General features: G+C 53.6%; 1 protein-coding gene across 1 annotated transcript; it reads right to left on the reverse strand.

The window, feature by feature from the left end:
* Window positions 1–8175: 8175 nt before the first annotated feature.
* Window positions 8176–10734, reverse strand: LOC112873662 (thaumatin-like protein 1b). The gene is made up of 3 exons (XM_025936677.1): window positions 10320–10734; window positions 9456–10212; window positions 8176–8467 (listed from the first exon to the last, which is right to left on the reverse strand). Exons 1-3 carry the CDS (start codon window positions 10378–10380, stop codon window positions 8308–8310), a joined length of 978 nt encoding a protein of 325 aa, XP_025792462.1. The 5' UTR covers window positions 10381–10734; the 3' UTR covers window positions 8176–8307.
* Window positions 10735–17762: the final 7028 nt, after the last annotated feature.

Here is a 17762-nt window from a genome sequence, read left to right on the forward strand (position 1 = left end):
CCCGGGGCGGTGTCCCCCGCTTTGGCGACGCCCTTTGGAGCCTTTCTAGGCACCGGTTCTCGCGCGCGCGCCCCACGCCCACGAGCCGCCTAGTAAACAACCTCATCCTCCCATGGCTCTCCGTGGTGGCTACTCCGCCGGCTCGCCCATTCTGTAGCCCTGCCGCGCCGCGCCTATTTCGTTCTTCGTCACAGAGAGGCTGCAGAATACAGATGGAATGGAATGGAGTATACTAACCACGGTCCCAGGCCCCAGCCCATCTCGTCCTAGAGAACTGAACGCGCAGTTCTTGAAGAAAGTATGGGGGGCGAGCAAAGATAATCCAGTTGGGGGTGGACGTGTCCGCAGTCCTCATTGGCCAAACGAACTCCCATGCGTCCCCGAAATGTTGCCCGGGGAGCAAGATCCCGTGTTCGGTGTAGTGTTTACTTCGTGGCTTCGCCAGTTCGCCGGCGGCGGCGTTCCATCGAGGCGCCGATCGAGCACGGTTTCAGATGACCAGGCACTCCGAGGAGTAGGATAAGCAGGCCACTCGAGCTGGTCAGATCCCCGAGTACGGCGCACGTCCGCTCCGGGTAAATGAGTAGTAGAACCCTCGACCCAAGGCTGGCCGTTTCGATCTTTGTAAGCTCATGGATGTGCTAACCCTAACTAGGAACGAGTATGATTTGGCGCTGCAATTAAGCGATCACCTAGGCAAAAACAGCAAACGCCTGCTATTGTGGCAGCTGTCAGAATATCTCTGCAAAGTTGGGGCCGGAAAAGCTACAGCAGAATGCATCCAAACTCCAAAGCGCTGTACAGTTTCGCTTGGGTTGAGCTGCTGTTGTGAGGTTCAGAATCTGCTCAACTCGACGCCGTGTTCGCAGGTCCAAACTTTGTCGAGGTGAAAAAAAGCAAAGGCTGCTCAAGCGCTCATTCAATTTCATCTACTATCTTTTCAGTACGGGTAGGAGTATCACTTGACAGCTCCGCTGCAAAATCTTGGCAAAGTTGGGCTTCGATTTCTGGATATTCAAACTACGCGTGCACGATTTCTCATTTGCACCTGCATCGCCACAACAGTATATCACTGATCAGCCCGCGAACTGAAGAATATTCTAGTCCTGCTACTGAACTAGACGCTTTCTTAACTAACCACAAACGAGCTCTAGATCCAAGAAATTCAAAGATAGGTTTGCTGATTAGAGGGAGGCCAACTATGTTAAGTAAATTGCACATCAACACTGATCAAATCAAGCTTTCCTGTTGCAACTGCGTGTTCAATTATCTACTGCTCGGAAGCTGTACATTGCTTCCCTTTGAGAGAGGAAGGCGGGCATGGATGAACCAGGCGATAACTGACGGTTGTCGATGGCATGAAATGGATCTGGCAAGCCCGCTAGTGGCACACTGGCGTCATCCACTCCGGCGACGAAGAGGGTCTTGGGCAAGGCGAAACCGAATCACTGTAAATGCTGCGATGGGGCCTCTGACGGTGAGTGAAGAAAAGGAACAGATATTTCATGGGGAAAGCTCTGTTTCACCGTTCATGGCGGAGCTAGTAGCACTGGACAGCTTCGTGGTTGCTGCACAAGGTCCAATGAATAGAGACCGCGGCCGCTTAGGCTGCCGTGTTCGACGAAGAAACACCGCCGCGCGCGACCGCTCCAGCGCAGACCGCGCATCTTGCAGCCGATGCAAAGCAGAAGGGTGGAGGTCTAGTGCTAGGGAAGTTCCTGACCAAAGGCTAGGTCTCTGCGCTTCTGGCCGGAACGGCAATGGGAGGACGGCGGCGGCGGCCGCCGCCCGTGGACTGCCTGGAGTCAAGCCGTCCGAATCAGGGGTTCTTTTGCAAATATTTGACACGATATGTTACAAAAAGCTCCCTTAATCGCGATCTTAGTAGGTTTTCTGCAATTGTAATCCAGCATTTTATAAAAGAACCCCCAAATTAATCGCGATTCAAATCAGGGTGTTTTTCGCAAATATTCTTGGGCGGCGGCGGCGCCGCCGGAGCCGCCAACGCGACCGCGCTCCCGGCGGCGAACTCAGCAATCTCCGTTCCCCCATGAGTCCCGCGCGAGCCTCCGCCTCCCCGTGCTGTTCCTGACGTCGCCATCTGGCAAGGACGCGGCGTACCTCATGTGCAGCCAGACCGCCCCCGGCGCCGGCGGCATCGGTGCCGACTTCTGCTACGTGGAGGTGCTCCACACGAGATGATGGCGCCCGTCGCGGAGGGGCAGAGCGTGTGGGAGACGGAGTGCCTGGCCCTGAGCACGGTGAACACGTGCGCACTCGTGTTCCCGTGGGACGGGCGGAGGTGTTCGACCGGAGCACCTCGGTGTGGCACACCCACGACGCGAGGTCCGACGAGCACAACTTCCAGGAGACGCAACATTCTCCCTTTAAAGAATCAAATCAAATTTCTACAACGAGACCAATGTTCAGTTTATCTGGCATTGCAATTCGATTAAAAATTTGCTACCGCAACTCCGCAAAGCGTTCTCTTCCCCAATTTCAGTCCCGGGAATGTTCAAACAGACAGCTGAGTAATTCGTGACGTTGGGCGCGTCCAGGTGCTAATCTGAAGACTGCAACGACAGCAACATTCAGGTACTGCTGTCCAAGGTTCTCCTGCACGACGAGCGTTCGTGCTGCTGCCACAAGGAGCAGCTAGCATTCAGTTACCTCTGCTGCTCAGAAGCTGTGCGTTATTCCCTTTTTCTGAGAGAGGAACTGAACGATTCAGTTAGCTATCAGTTTTTGATAGCTGAACGATCACCGACACATGAAATCGATCGAGAGAGCCCGCGAATGGTACAGTGGGCGTGATAATCCCCGCCATCAATTGCTTTTGGGCAAGGCGAAACTGAGTCACTGTAATGCTAGGAGAACCTGTGCGTGAGTAGAAGAACAGAGATTTCTTGGGGAAAATTCAAGCTCTGTTTCACCTCTCCTGGCGGAAGTAGCAGCCACCATCGAAGCACCAGGCAGGTGCGCAGTTGGGGGCTTGCAGCGCAGGGTCTAATGACGGCTGCGGAGGCTGCCGTGTTCCGGGCGTGTGCTCAAGTGACCGGATTATTCTTTGTCAGCACCAATGGGCGAGCGATCTGCGCACGTATTGCTGCCGGAGAAGTGCCGAGGAGCGGCGAACTCGGGCTAGGGCAAGGCCTGGACGAAGGATGGGTCTCTGCACCTCCAGCTGGAACAGAACATATGGCGAACGGTGTCAGCGGCGGCGGATGCCGGTGCACCGGCGGGCGTCGAGACTGGAGACGCTCGAATCAGGGGTGCTTGTAAAAATGTCTGATCCGGATGTTTCTAAAAAGACCCCTCAATCGGATCGCGACTAATAATCGCGATCCAAAAGAGGGGGTTTATTGAAAATGTCTGATCCAGAATTTTATAAAACGACCCCCAACTTGGATCGCCACTGTTAATCACGATCCAAACCGGGGGGGTTTTGAAAATATTTCGGGGCGCCGCCGGAGCCATCCATGCATGAGCCTACGGTGGCGCCGGCGAGCTCTGCTGGCCCCGCGCGAGCCTCCGTAGACATCCGCTCGCCTACGCCTAACCTTTCCTCGGCTCCCCGCCCGCGCCGCTCACGGTCTCCTCCGGAAATGCTGCCGGCGCTGCGGCGGCGCAACGTGAGCTGGGCGCCCTGAGACGGTGATGGACCTTCTCCAGATCGCCGTGGGCAAGGCGGCTAGCCCGGGCCAGCTTTTGCTCCAGCGTTGCGTGTGCTCCGTAGACTGGGGAAATCTGCCGACAGAAGGAGTAGAGCAGATCGGGGACGCGCGGTCAGGCTCCGCTCGGCGACGGGGACGCGCTAGGAGGAGGCCATCGCCACTTCCTGTCTTCCTGATATCCCATCCCGTGCCTAGCCGGAGATCTATCATTTGCTTCCTCCCAGTTCTCGTCTGAAGAGAAAGTCAGAAGGGTCGGCATCATAAGTCCAGGATCATGAGAGGCATAAAACACCCACAGGCCACAGGGCTCCATGATGTCTGATTAAGCCCCAAATCTTGGAGCAGGCCAGGATCTCCCCAACTGTAAATTACGCACAAGACTACGAAGTTTTGCATTCTTAATCTTTCTTTCAGGTGTACATGCCAAGCTGGCAAGCTCTGAAGAACACTCAAAAGCAAGGGGCGCAACTTATTCTCAATTCAGAAAGCCACTTTCTTTTCGCCCTCTTTTCCCAGGAGCATCGTCTCTCCGTGTCCAAAAAGAAAAATGGAAAAGCAAAGATGTGTATCGATCGTCTCTTCTACACCAAAAGGTTGTCACTTGGTGCAATCGATTGAGAGCCCATTTTTGTTCCCATGTACGAGCTGGCTTTGCCATGAATAGATTCCCTTTCTGATGGAGCTATATAATTTGTTATGAGTACAGACTACAGAGTACACACGGTGCCTATATGATGAAGCAAATACTCCCTGATTCATTGGAAATACTGGAGAGCCATCTGAAGGCCAGCACTGGGCAAGCAGCAGCGGCAGACCATCCTGGCATCATGTCCCTGATTCAGTGGGTTTCTCCCTGGCAAAGCTCGTATCATTAGGCGGCCTGAAGCGACGTTGCCTGAAGAATGTCCTGGAATCAATGGCATGATTTTTTAAAAAAAAGAATCAATGGCATGATAAAGCTGCAGAGCTGCGGTATTAGCGTTGTTTTTAATCAGTACTACACCTGCACATCTTTTCTTACGGTCTGAATAAACTTGCTCCTTGGGATTATACAACAAAGCAAATTCATGTGTCGACAACGATAAACAATGCCCGCCGTCGTCTCTCGTCTGCCTGATGAGTGCATCGGATGGCACAATAAGGCTGCTGATGGCCATCGATCACACGCAGGTAGCTTAGCACCAAAGGCTTCGATGTGCAGGCAGCTAGCAGCCGTAGCAGCTGGTACTTTAATCGGCCGTGCTACTGCCGCCGATGACCGGTCGGAAGTTCTTGCCCCCTGTTTTCTGTCTAAATGACCCCCATAATGCGATTCCACTGTTCACTCAAGTGGTCAGACTGCTAGCTGATGATATGGCTGTGCTAATTGGAAGCATGAACGCATGAAGCCCTGCTGTGTATACATGTTGTCATGATTATGGATTCTCTAGCGATCGAGTACATAATCTTTTTGAGGTTGTTATGTCAATCAACAGAAGTAGGCGTGGCATGCCATACCTCCACTGTCTTTTCTTGGTGCACTTATTAGGCATGCTGAAGCTTTCGCATCTTTGCGATCGTGTCTCGCGAGATTGCTCCCATTACCAGGCCGCAGACCAAGCAAAGTATGGCCGGATTATACCGTCCGCTTTGCTAATCGCCTTTGACCGAGATTCTGATTTCCTCCGTTGATCCTCATGGAAGCATCCCATCGTCCACAGCATCCTTAATTCTTGAGACCTCGTGTTAGATTTTGCGCTCTCGGCACGATGGAATGATGGATTTGGCCCCCGAGCCGGCACACCGCAGCAAAGCGCCTGCGCCTTTTGGTGTTCGGCACGCACCACCGCCCGGCGCGCCCCCTCGTGAGCCTGAAGGCAATGAATAGCCCGCAGAGCACGGGCCCGTGATGGCGGCCGCTCTCCTTTTCCCCGACCCGTGGCGCGCGCATTGGGCTCAATCATGGTCCCGAGCCCTCGCAGGCCAGGAACGGTGGTGACTCGGCGCAGGCAAGTCGCCGTGCACAAACGCCGCCGCGCCCACGCGCACAAGCCTTGGCCCAGCGTCTGCGTATGCCTGTCTGCTCGTGCCGCACCAGGAGGGTCGGGCGCACTCGGCCGCGACACCATGATCGCCGGCCTTCGTCATCGCTCCCTCATGACCTATCATCCTGCCCGACCCCATCCGCCCGCCCATCCAGCCATCCTTGCTCTGCCATCCAGCACGCGTGGACGTGGTGGTGGACGGCCCGAAACAGCAACCGCAAGCGATCGATCGGTGCCCGGGCGGTTGTCGCCTTGCCCCGTGGCCGGGGACCTGTAGCCAGCCAACGCTGGGGGCTCTTTCCTTCCTCCTTGTTTGGCAGCGTGCGGCGTCCAGCCGGCACCGATGGCACGCCGGCAGGTCGCAGGTGCAGTCATGTCTGCGCATGGTCGCATAGCGCTGTTTACACTGGACATCGCAGGCCTTTCATCCTCGCATTGAGCCAGGACGCGACGCTGCCGCCTGTCTGGGACCAAGGTCTCGAGCACGCTTCGTTCAAAGGCTCATCCCGCCCGCTCGGCGCCACGATGCGACCAGGTCAAAGCACCCCCCCTCGCTTTCCCGCGGCAAAGCCCCGGGCGGCGGCTGAATCCGCAAAGCGGCGGCCTGTTTCAACTTCCATGCCAGAAAGGTGCCGAAAAGACGGGCGGCGTTTTTAGATTTGCTTTTGCCAGCCGCGTGTGCGCCCATTCGACCTGCGAGGTCGCCCTACCTACATCACCATGGGGTCGCCGCCGGTGAAAGGATGCCGCTACAAGCACACACGCCGCGGTGGGGCGCCCGTCGGGTGAACCAGCCGACGCGCATGATCGGCCGGCGGCAAAAGCTAGCCCCGGTGAATTGCGTGGTACGCTGATGCTGATCCCTGGAGGTCGAGCGTGGCAGCGGGAGGTGGGGGAAGGCGGTGATGCAATGCAATGGCTGGCTGATAATGAGCTTTACCAAGCAGGAGGGAGGAATCTTAGAGGCACAAAGGCCAGCAGCATCCATTGACGTCTTGGCAGGCTCCTCTCCGTCTCGTGCCTTTTAATCATGGCGGTCCGTGGAATCGGAGGGCAGCATCAGCAGACAATGTGACACGCTCGCGGTTCGTTCGCCCCCATGCCAGTAGTTGGTTTCAGTTAAGCATGTGTGTCCTTGGCTCCTTGTGCCCGGTTTTCTGAAGGTTGCCGCCGAAGCAAGTTGTTGATCACAAATCACAATCGGGCCTTTCATATTCTTCACAAGGAAATTGACGGCTGCCCGATTGCCCCTAGCATCTTTTGCTGCCTTGCTGTGATCTTCAGTGATGAGAGAGTTGATGCAAAGGTTTGGCAGCTGCAAATGCATTTTTTTTTATAGGAAGCATGTAGACCATATGATTGCAAGAACTTTGTCGCTAGTCCTCGCTTTATACATAATGAAATTCTCCGCTCAGTAGGAGCTGGGTTTCCGGTATCGCCGGTGGGAGAAAATGCAATTTTGCATTCAGAATATGTGTAGCATAGGCCTACACCTAGTTTCGTTTTACTCATGGGCCTAAGCATCAATGGGCCTTACCATTATTGGGCCTTGTTAAAGTATATGAGCTTAGTAAAAATGTGCGCAGTTCTGCTGGGCATTGACTGACTGGCTGAGTCCAGTTATTCAAATAAAAAGCCCATTTTAAACATCCCAACTTTTACCCGGGTCTGATGGGCTATAACTGGGCTCTATTTATATAACGTCTATGCGAGGCCTCAATATTTATTTTTCTTTTATGGAAGACGGCTGTTTCGCACCAAACACTAGACCGGGTCACCAGACACGGACGAACCGTGTTTAGCTGATAGCGATGCTCGAACATACTCTGAACTTTAATAAGTACCGTGTTAGGTTCAGATCACTGTACTTGATTGCAGCTTCGCCGACGTCAGCAGCATCACACCGCCTGCAGGATCTGGCTATCTAGACCTGTACTGCGTAGGCTGTAGCGTCTACCACTCACGTAGCTCTCTAACACACAGACGCACGAACGGCCGAACGGTAGAGAGTCATCGGTTCACACGCCACGGTGCGCGTGAGCCCGTGAGCCCTGCGACCGCGACAGGTCGAGGAGTCAAAGCAGGAGTAGCTTTCAAGGGACATCGACAACATTTCAACCCTTTCGGCCTTTCCCCAGTGTCCAACAGTTAAAAGGTAAAATAACCATCATCGCTGTAATCTATAGCACGAGGAACACCGATCGAATGCATCGTTTGGGCCTGAACCAACGAATCGAGGAAGCGTGGGGAAGAATGCAAGGGGTCATCACATGCTAGTACCAGTTACCCTAAACCCTACCACATAAGCTACTCCTGCTAGTAGAAATTAAAAGCTGCGATGCGATGCGTTCCGGCGTGGGGTGATATCGTTGTTTTCTCGATCGGTTAGCCGTGTCGTCAGCCTTTCATGGGCAGGGCGAGCGAGCGCCCCAAATTTTCTTCTCTCGAATCTTATCTCCGCCCCCGTCACGCCGGAAGCGGCGCGCCGGACAAGGACAAGGCGCTCCAGCAGGTGGTGGGTGCGCTCGCTGCTGTACAACGGCGAGGCGGCGACGACTCTTGCCGCGCCATTTCACACGGAGTGGCGGCTGCCCGGCCAGCTGGTCGGCTCAGAGCAGCGCGACTGCGGCGAGGGCGGCGGCCGCCAAGATGAGGGGCGAGGAGCGGGCGGCGCCGCCGGTGGCGAGCTGCTCGCCGCCGAGGTAGACCATGCTGCCGTTCGTGGGCTGCACGCCCGCGGCCTGCGGGTTCTCGCCAGAGTACTTCCCGCTGTAAAAAAGCAAGACAGTCACCGTTAGCACGTGGTAGAAACAAAAAAATCTTCTACTACTACAGTGAAGTTCTTAACGTCGTGACAGTACACGAATTGAAGTTCGAAACTGTGGTACACTGGTACGTGAGCATGCGAGATCTTTTGGCCAGGGCAGTGGCACGAGCGCATTGATATTTTGGGCAGCGCGTAAATGCGGCTGCGCGCATCTGAGCGTGGGAACATGGGGCGCAGCGCAAATCAATGGCGCGTGGGGCCGTACGGCGAAACGGCTAGAAGGCAGTCCGGGACAAGGACAGTGCTGCGTGTCAGCGGCCCTCATACTGTGGCATTGGGCCCACGCCTTCGTGGATCCAGAGCCGTTGATGCTACAGTGCTGCTGCTGTTAGCCGTTGAATCGTCCGTTACCGCCTCTCGTGGGGGAACCATCAACGGCTCGACATGACAAGCTTTTTTTTCTGACAGGAACGTGGAACAGCAGCGCAGCTTCGATCAGAGAGGAGCGGTTGGAAAAAGGTGCTCACCAGGCACCAGGGGGGGCTCTCTAATTGCCCGGGGAAGTGTGCCGTCTCGGGCAAACTCTCCAGCCAGGCAGCCAGCCCTCGCCACCAAAACTGCTATGGTTTCCCATCCGAAACAGGCAATGCTGTCATGGGATGAGGCTGATTTCCTACCGGCTCTATCGAAATCCCAACCAACGTCTTTGCAGAATTCTACACGAAACCGGCTCCCAGAACTCAAAGCTAAGATTGCTAGGAGTATTTGTCAAACTTAAAACTGAAGCCTTCACGAATCGTGCAGGCCAAGACGAAGACTTTTCGCATAGATTGGTCGCTATCACCATTAAGCCCTCTTGGTTAAAACTGCCCCGACCGTGCATTTCGCGCCAATTTTTGGGTATTAAGCAATTACCGTTGGAACTTAATTAAACGACGGTGAAGCTTTCAAGCAGGAGAAATTCATTTGGGGGCAAGAATAAGAATTTACCTGGTGGTGCTCGGGCAGAAGGTGATGGCGTAGCTGGTGCCGGCGGCGCACGTGAAGGTGGAGGTGGAGTCGTCGTAGGCGTAGCTGTAGGCGCGCGGGCACGCCGTCTTGAAGAACTGCGAGTAGGTCGACGGCTTGCACGTGTTGGGGTTGCCGTAGGCGCCGCTGCAGCAGTACTGCGGCGTCCCGAACGCCTCGCACGCGCTGCGGCACGCCACGGCCCCGCCGCCGGCGCCGGCGCCCGTGGATGCCGAGGCGGTGGCCATGACCCTCAGATCGGCCGGGCACGCGCCGTTGAGGTCGACGAGGCAGCCCGTGGCCATGCACTTGCCGGAGTCGGCGGACCCGTTGGTGCCGCCGCCGGCGGCGCCGCCCGCGCCCTGCGGGACGATGAGCATCGGGACGTTGTACCCGTCGACGAGGCTGACGTCGAAGAAGTCGAGGCCGCCGGAGCCGTCGAGCGTGAACTCGGCCAGCGTGGCGGGCGGCGCGGCGCCGCCGCCGTTGCACTGGACGCTGCCGGAGCCGCAGTCGCCCGTGGCGCAGGCGAACTTGCCCGTGGCGGCGTCGGCGGCGCAGAGCGTGCGCGCCCACATGCGGCCCGACCAGCTCGCGGGGGCGTCCACCGTCGCCGACGCGCCGTGCGCCAGCGCGAACCCCGTCGTGGACAGCGGGGCCGTGCCGGCTCCCGACAGCAGGCCCGGCCACACCGTGTAGCCGCAGTTGTTGGTCATCGTGAACGTCGCCGACCAGGCGGCTGCAATCACAGAGAAATCACAGCTCAATTCAGCACGGATCACAAAACAGCAAGGAAACACAATTACACAAAAATGCTCAATCCAAACGAATGAGCAGAGCACTCACCTGGAAGCAGGAAGAGCAGAGCAAGTGAGCAGAGAGCAGCGTGAGCTGGGATCCGCGCCATTTCGATCTTCACTCGCTGAATGTGCGGCGCGCAGGCACAAGTCCCACTCCAAGCTCTCCGGCGCTCGCTCCTTGCCCCCCTCTGCTTTCGTGTAATAGGCCGGGAGAAGACGGGGAGGGCGACGACCAGCCTGGACACGGTCACCCAATTTATAAGGGGAGTCTCGGCCTCTCGGGTAGTCAGGCTCTCAGCGCAGCCAGGAAAGGGGAGCCGTATCTGCCCGTCCGCCGACGCACATGGACCGTCGGACACTGGGCCCTGGGTGTCAGCCTCCCTTCCAAAGTCGGCAGCGGCCCCACCTCCTCTCGCCGACTTGCTCTGTTTGTCCGCGCGTGGCCCACCGCCTCGGCAGTCGGGCTGGGGCTCTGTTCACGGCGACGCAGAGGTCGGCGAGAAGGCTGGAAAATATCTCGACGCCGGTGAGGTGAGCAGCCGACCTGAGCTGGTATGTGATCTCCTCTCCTCGTCTGGCCCTCCATTTTATAGGGTACGGGGCGGGTATGGGCAAGACGGAGGTTTTTGATGCGAGAAGAAATGCGGAAGTCGAGCAGGGAAAGAAAGCTCTGCCGCGGGAGAAGCTGTGCCAGCGCGGTTTTTGGTTACGTGCGCGCTGTACTTGTGTTCACCCATCTGATTTTCCCTCTACAACCCGGAAATCCTGCTACCGGAATAGGAGGGATATTTTACATCGAATAAGAAGAACCCCAAAAAAGAAAAAACCGGCGCCGTTTCTCCTCCTCCGCAAGGCACGCCAGACGGCTGTTATTTTCCGTGGAATAACAGAGATGGAGTACGGCATGCATTTGATATAAGATTCACGCATGGAATAAATCCAGGGCGTCCTGGGTTAACAGCTGCGACAGGCACAGCGACGCAAAACATCTGCGCGGATCCGTTGGTGGCAAGCGAGCGCATCCCCGGAATCGCCCATGAGGGGAGCGCAACACAGCAGCTCCACATGCGCGGCTGGGCGACGGCGGGAGCAGATCATTCTCCGGCGCGAGCGAGCGTCACATGCCCCGGATCCCCGGGCGTTCCGAAAGCGGCGAGCCGAGCCGCCGCAGATCGTGTGGCTGGCCCATGGAATTCGGCGGATCGGTCGGGCTCGGGCACATGCGCATGCTGCCATCTTATCCAAAAAGTTCATGAGGCATGACGCATGTTGCATGCTAGCCTGCATGCAGTACCACGCTTTACCGCCGCATGGACAACTGCTGCCAAACCGTCAAAACCCCCCCGGCAAAATCGACACGCATTGCAACGGCCGTGCGGCATCAAATGGCACGAAGCAGGTGATCTAAAAATGCAGGAGGCCAATTCAGGTATCGGCCCGTATTTTGAGTTTTGGATAGGCAGTTTTTTCTGACTCCTGCGGTTCTGCCTGCTCATCTTTTACTACTTTCCATGTTCTTTCCCACGGTTTGGCACGCATGCTTTCAGTCACTTCAACACCAGAAAAAAAAGATATGTCCGCGTGGCGCCAGCTGAGACTGACGATCCGAGTATCCGACGCACCGCGCCGCGCGCACGTTTTGTTTGCACCGAATGGAAAAGGTTTCGGAAGATTTCAGGCTGTCAGGCCACGATATGCCGACGAGAAAAATGCGCGTGGAGGGTAGGCTTGGGCTTTCGATGGAGACGGAAAAGGAGGTCGTATTTTTGACTCGGCCACCTTCTAGGCTGGCGCTCCCGTCTTTTCCAAGCGATTTGGTAGGCCTCATTACGTGTCTCCGGACACGAATTCCTGCTACTCGTGCCGATTCTGGCTGGAATTCCAGCACAAGTCCTCGCGACAGATCAGCGAGAGTGGATGCACACATGCTTTTGCGATCACCGGCCTGGACGTCCACGTGGCTCGGCAGACTCAGCAGGGTGTTTAGCTAGTACGATGACTCATGCGGTCGTATCCAGCGGAAGCATGGAGCTGCCAGCACCGTGTCTCCTTCCAATGCTGCGCCGTCTGACTGCTGCCTTTGCAGGAAAGGGAGCAGACCGTGCCAGATCGGCGTGGCGGGAAAGCGCTCTGTGCAAGGGGGGCACCGGGCACGGCGGCATGAGCTCCACTCCGTTCTGACTCGCCAAGCCGAGTGGGTGGTGACGCGAGCGGAGGAGCTTTTGTGATGGACAGAGAATGGAGGTTTATCCATCCATGGACATGGATGCAACTTGTGTAAAGGTGGCTCGGCTGCTGCCTGTTGAGCGGCTTCAGGTTTTCGCCTAGGGATTGGACCCGGTGCCAAGCAGAAAGTGATTAGCGGAACATGGTGACCATCTTCTCGCCGAAGCCTGTTCAGCAGGGGGGGGATCAGAGAAATCGATATTACCTCCATTGGTCGCTCGAGCAGAGCAGCGGTTGACAGCTGATGCATGAACATGGTCAGACCATCCACAAAGTTTTCAGCTGTTTTTTTTTGAAAGATTAAAGTTTTCAGCTGTAATCAGAGATGTTCTGGACCATTTTGTTGAGTGCCGTGCCGTCATGTGTTCTGGACCAGTACGAAAATCTAGCACGCTTGACACAAGCAAAACATGGAAAATCAAGGGTGCCCTGTGAGTTGTGACTTGTGACGGCACTGTCTAATGTCTTCTCAGCCTGCAGCCGTTCCACGTCGCTGTTTACATGCCTATCCGCCGTTGCGGTTGCGCCGTTTCTCGGTCAGTTGGGCATCCTCGCGCCTTGATCTGGCGTCTGCTGAGTTTTTACCCCTAGCCTTCTGTTCGTGTCACTGCAACCATGGGCCAGGCAACAGACTCAGAGTTCAGACTACCCCTTGGAAGGCGGATAAGAGGGCGAACTGCGACCAGACGTCGGACTGTCGGAGGCGCCTGCAGCCGCGCGGGCGGCAGCGACCGTCGGGTCGCGTGGAGCGCACGCCGCAAGGGGAGGCGCCGCCGGTCGGCCGTGACGGGTGCCAGTGGTAGACGGATCCGAGGCGTGCAGTAGAAGAACTTGCAGCGGCATCGGCTCGTCGCGCGGAGAAGGGGCATCTGGTGCCGGAGTAACGGCCGTCGCGCCGGCGGCAGCGGCCAGGCGTGCTTCCCTCCGGCGGCGATGGGAGGGAGCCTCGAGCCCGTGGGCTTTTTCCTACCTGGGCTGGGAATAGGATTTTTTTTTAAAAAAAGTGATAAAAAAAATAAAATTCGAAAAAGAGGAGCCGGATGGGATAAATTCGAGAAATGGGTACCTCCCGCCCGTTGATCGGGCGGGAGGTGTGGGGCCGGGGACCTCCCGCCCATCCAGCGGGCGGGAGGTTCCCCGAGAGTCTCTTCGCAAATAAGAAAGTTTTTTTATTCGCGAAAAGGTCCCTACGGGGGCGTCCTGTCCATCCAACGAGCGGGAGGTGTGCCGAGGGGCATCCCGCCCGTTAGGCGGGCGGGAGGTCCCCCGGCTATATAAACCCCCACCTGCCCCTAAATTTTCATTTTATTCAGCAAAAACCAGAAAAAAAAGAAAGGGAGGAGAGGAAGAGAGAAGAGGAAGCGGCGAAGCCTGTTCACATGTCGATTTGAAGGTATATTCTGTGTTCTCACTCTCAACAAAAGCAAAAGTAACAGGAAGCAATTGATTGTTTCCATCCACTCCAATAGCTGTCAGCATTTGCAATCTATACTTTCCTGTGAGAAAGGTCACATCGATGCACAGGAGAGGCCGGCAGTGTTGAAATGCGTTAATGCATGGACCCAAGCTGAAAAAGACCCGCTGCAATATGTAGGGCGGACCTTCTCCTCTATCTAGACTTTTCAGATTATAATAGCTTTCAGGATTTCTCTTACATAGGACGGCCAGCAATCGAACGTTCCAAACCTCATCTCCAACACCTTCTGTTTTGCACTCCACGTCTTAATGTACGAGATGGTATATTTGTACTTTTCCTGAATATGCCTGATAATAGATTTTGGTTCAAATGACATGTTCTCTACTATCATCCCATACATCTCATTTGCGATGTATTGCAATGTAAGGTTACGATGGATCTTCTGCACCCCCGGCAAATGACAAGTGTGCTGAGTGACAATTGAGCATTCCCAATAATCTTTCCATTTACCCTTATAGGCATGCACCCGCCACGGACAGCCCTCCTTCACACGTACCACATCGTACTTATGAGATTTGCATTCGACTGTTTTGAACTCTCGTATAAGAGAGAGACCAACACTTAACAGCTTACTTCACCTCTTCAATTGAGTGGTACCTCGCACCCTGGACAATTTCGTTCTCCCTGCAATCCGAAAGCACGCTAGATCCCTTATCTACGACAAGATGACTGAAGTCGCTGCTTACCCATTCTTCAGGCACATCCTCGTCATCATCAGACGAATCGGCATTCATTGCTTCATCCAATTCACGTTCTTCGTCTTGCAGCTGTTCAACAATAAAGGGTATGTTCTCCCCCTCATCAGCCACACATTGAGGTGCTGCGGTGCCACCTGCCTCAATGTTTGCCTCCTCAACTTCTTCATCAATATTTTCATCCCCGGAGCAGCTTCAATGTTTATCAAAAGGTTCTGGTGCACACTGACAAGGAGTACCAATGGCCATTACCAATGACTTGCATTTTGCAGATAGGTTAACCAGTCCTCGTTGCTTGCAAGTGGCATCAGCTCCCAGATCAAAGCGTGAGTGGTATGATTTATAACGCACTGAACACTCACAGTGTGTGTCTCCTGATTAATCCTTAATCCCCTCATTAACCAGTTGCATAGGGATTCAAATATCCTCTCGTGCGGTTTGGTAATTCCTCTGACCGCACAGTTGAATTCACTTAAATCTACCCCATTCGGCCCATAAATCATATTTCCTTCTCCGTAATATATACTGAAAATACCCTTCTCGAAAGACATATCTGTCGATCATTTAAAAACTAGTTATACTACATATTAATACACAACAGCCCTAAATTTCAGCGATTCTTAGATTATATTTTCCAGAATCTAAACTATTCAGAATATAAATTATACTAAAAATAATTGAAAATACTAAAAACTATTCAAAACATAACTACTCTAAGAAATATTTCCTAAATTATAGTTATTTTCAAGTAATTATACGACTACAATGAAAATATACCTCCAAATCGACGTGTGAACGGGGCTTCGCTGCTTCCTCTTCTCTCTTCCTCTCCTTCCTTTCTTTTTTTTTTTCTGATTTTTGCTGAAGAAAATGGAAATTTAGAAGCAGGTGGGGGCTCATATAGCCGGGGGGACCTCCCGCCCGCCTAACAGGCGGGATGCCCCTCGGCACACCTCCCGTCCATTGGATGGGCGGGACGCCCCCGCAGGGACCTCTTCGCGAATAAGAAAATTTTCTTATTTGCGAAGAGGCCCTCGGGGAACCTCCCGCCCGCTGGATGGGCGGGAGGTCCCCAGCCCCACGCCTCCCGCCCGATCAACGGGTGGGAGGTACCCATTTCTCGAATTTATCCCATCCGGCTCCTCTTTTTCGAATTTTATTTTTTATCTTTTTTTAGAAAAACTCATGGGAATAGTAACGTATCGGTAATTGTTCGTCACAGAACTCCTTTAAAAGGATTAGCGGGCTGATGATTATTCTCGCCACCCGGCATGGGTGGCCCAGCATATAAAACACGCTGGCTGAAAACACCGTAAGTCGTACAGCACGATGGTGTGTCTGCAGGTATCTCAGATAAAATGCGGGCAGATGATGTGCTAGACATTGACACAAAAAGCTTTTTATTAGCCAAGACAAGCTGTAAAGCAGTGCTTCCATTTTCTCTTTAGCTCACTGCTCACGTCTCCAAGGACAAACAGGTTGGTGTTTTTTTAACGCTCTGCTTAAAATCCATACACGTTATTAAATAATAAAGTACAATTCATAACAAAAGGTACCAAAAAGTTTACGAGTCGATAGAACTGGCAGGTGCTGAATTTGTTGTACAAACATATAGAAAAGGTTTTCTTAGAAAAAACGAAATATAGACCCACATGAACGGAAAAAAAGGTTGGTAAAATAGGCATTTTAGTCTTACAACTTTGTTCTGAGGATCAACTTCATCTCTAAACTATTAGATTGGCCAATTTAGTCCTTCAGCTTTTATTTTTAGATCAATTTTATCCTTGCGCTGATACGGTGCTTCATGTTAGCATGAGGATAATGCGAAAAGTCCATTTTATCCTTAGCTCCTTCCCCTCAATTTTCATTGCGGTGGGATTGACTTGGTACTGTTGGTGGCTGCTTACTGAGAGAAATTGAAGCACAGTAGCAGGCAGCTGTAGCTTGCCAATTGCAGCCGAGGATAGAGAGACCTACGTGTTTATGCTTTGCGTTTGCTGCATGCTTGCTTTTCCGAATCCCGTAGAGGAATCCGTTTTCGTAGCAAGGAAGAAGCCCTAAGCTAGGTAGCTGTTCTTGGGATTTCCGTTCTTGGGATTACCGGTGCCCAGGAAAGAATGGATGAAGCAATGCCGGTACTAAATTGATCAAACATGATGGTGATCTGCTACCCACCTATCGTAGAGAAAAGGGACATGCAGTTGCTGCATTAGTAGCCCGCTGGCTTGACTGTGCTACTAGAAACGGATAAAAGAGGAAGCACTGATTGCTGCTCTACTCGAGCAAGGAGGAGCAGAGAGCTAGCTAGTTCTTGGATTTAGTAGGACGTCTAGGTCTGCTCCATCATTTGGTCCAGCGCAAACGGTGATGTTGGAATTTGAGGAGAGGAGGAAGAAGGTAAGGGTAAAAATGATTTTTTGCATTGTCTTATAGCAATATGGAGCGTTACATAGGTTCAAGGATAAGTTGATAAAAATAAAAGTTGAGGTGTCCCCGTTTTAAAAGTTAAAGGATGAACTTAACCTCCGAGACAAAGTTAAGGACCAAAACGTTTATTTTACAAAAAGATTCATAGAACATCTGCTTCGATGCTTCATCAGGATAACTGCAACTATCTTGGAGGTACAATTCCTCGTGATCAAAGATCGGGGATAACCACAGGCGCGTATTTAACACAAACTTTTCGGCGGCAGGTGCTCTCCTCGAGGCAAATGGCTAGGATAGTGGGGGTGTGGGACACTATCCTAGCAATTTTCAGGTTCGGCTAACGTAGGGTCGTCGTGCCCCCCTAATGCTCATCCCACACGCAAATGATAATATGTCACCACTAGCTTGTATCATGTGAGTTTCTTAACACAAAGTGTGTGGAATGATACCTAATTGCTGCCGCTGCCACATCAGAAGAAGCTTCACCTGCACAAGGAAAGAAATGGAAAAGTTCTCTCTTTAGTGCACACGCACGCTAACTTGTTGATGGAGTCAGAGGCTCTCAGAGGCAGCAGTTGCAACAGATTGCCGCAACTGTTTCAAAATGCAAAGAGATGACGGACCTGCTTTGCGTGAACATGTCGTGTTCGGTATGACCAAATTA

This window comes from Panicum hallii, chromosome 9 (genome assembly GCF_002211085.1).
Source record: "Panicum hallii strain FIL2 chromosome 9, PHallii_v3.1, whole genome shotgun sequence".
Taxonomy (NCBI): domain Eukaryota; kingdom Viridiplantae; phylum Streptophyta; class Magnoliopsida; order Poales; family Poaceae; genus Panicum; species Panicum hallii.

Coding starts and splice junctions, on each gene's coding strand:
- LOC112873662 (XM_025936677.1), bottom strand. CDS start 10,380: ATGGCGCGGATCCCAGCTCACGCTGCTCTCTGCTCACTTGCTCTGCTC. Junction 10,213..10,319: donor TCTGCTCTTCCTGCTTCCAG/GTGAGTGCTCTG, acceptor CTGTGATTGCAG/CCGCCTGGTCGGCGACGTTC. Junction 8,468..9,455: donor TTCTGCCCGAGCACCACCAG/GTAAATTCTTAT, acceptor GCTTTTTTACAG/CGGGAAGTACTCTGGCGAGA.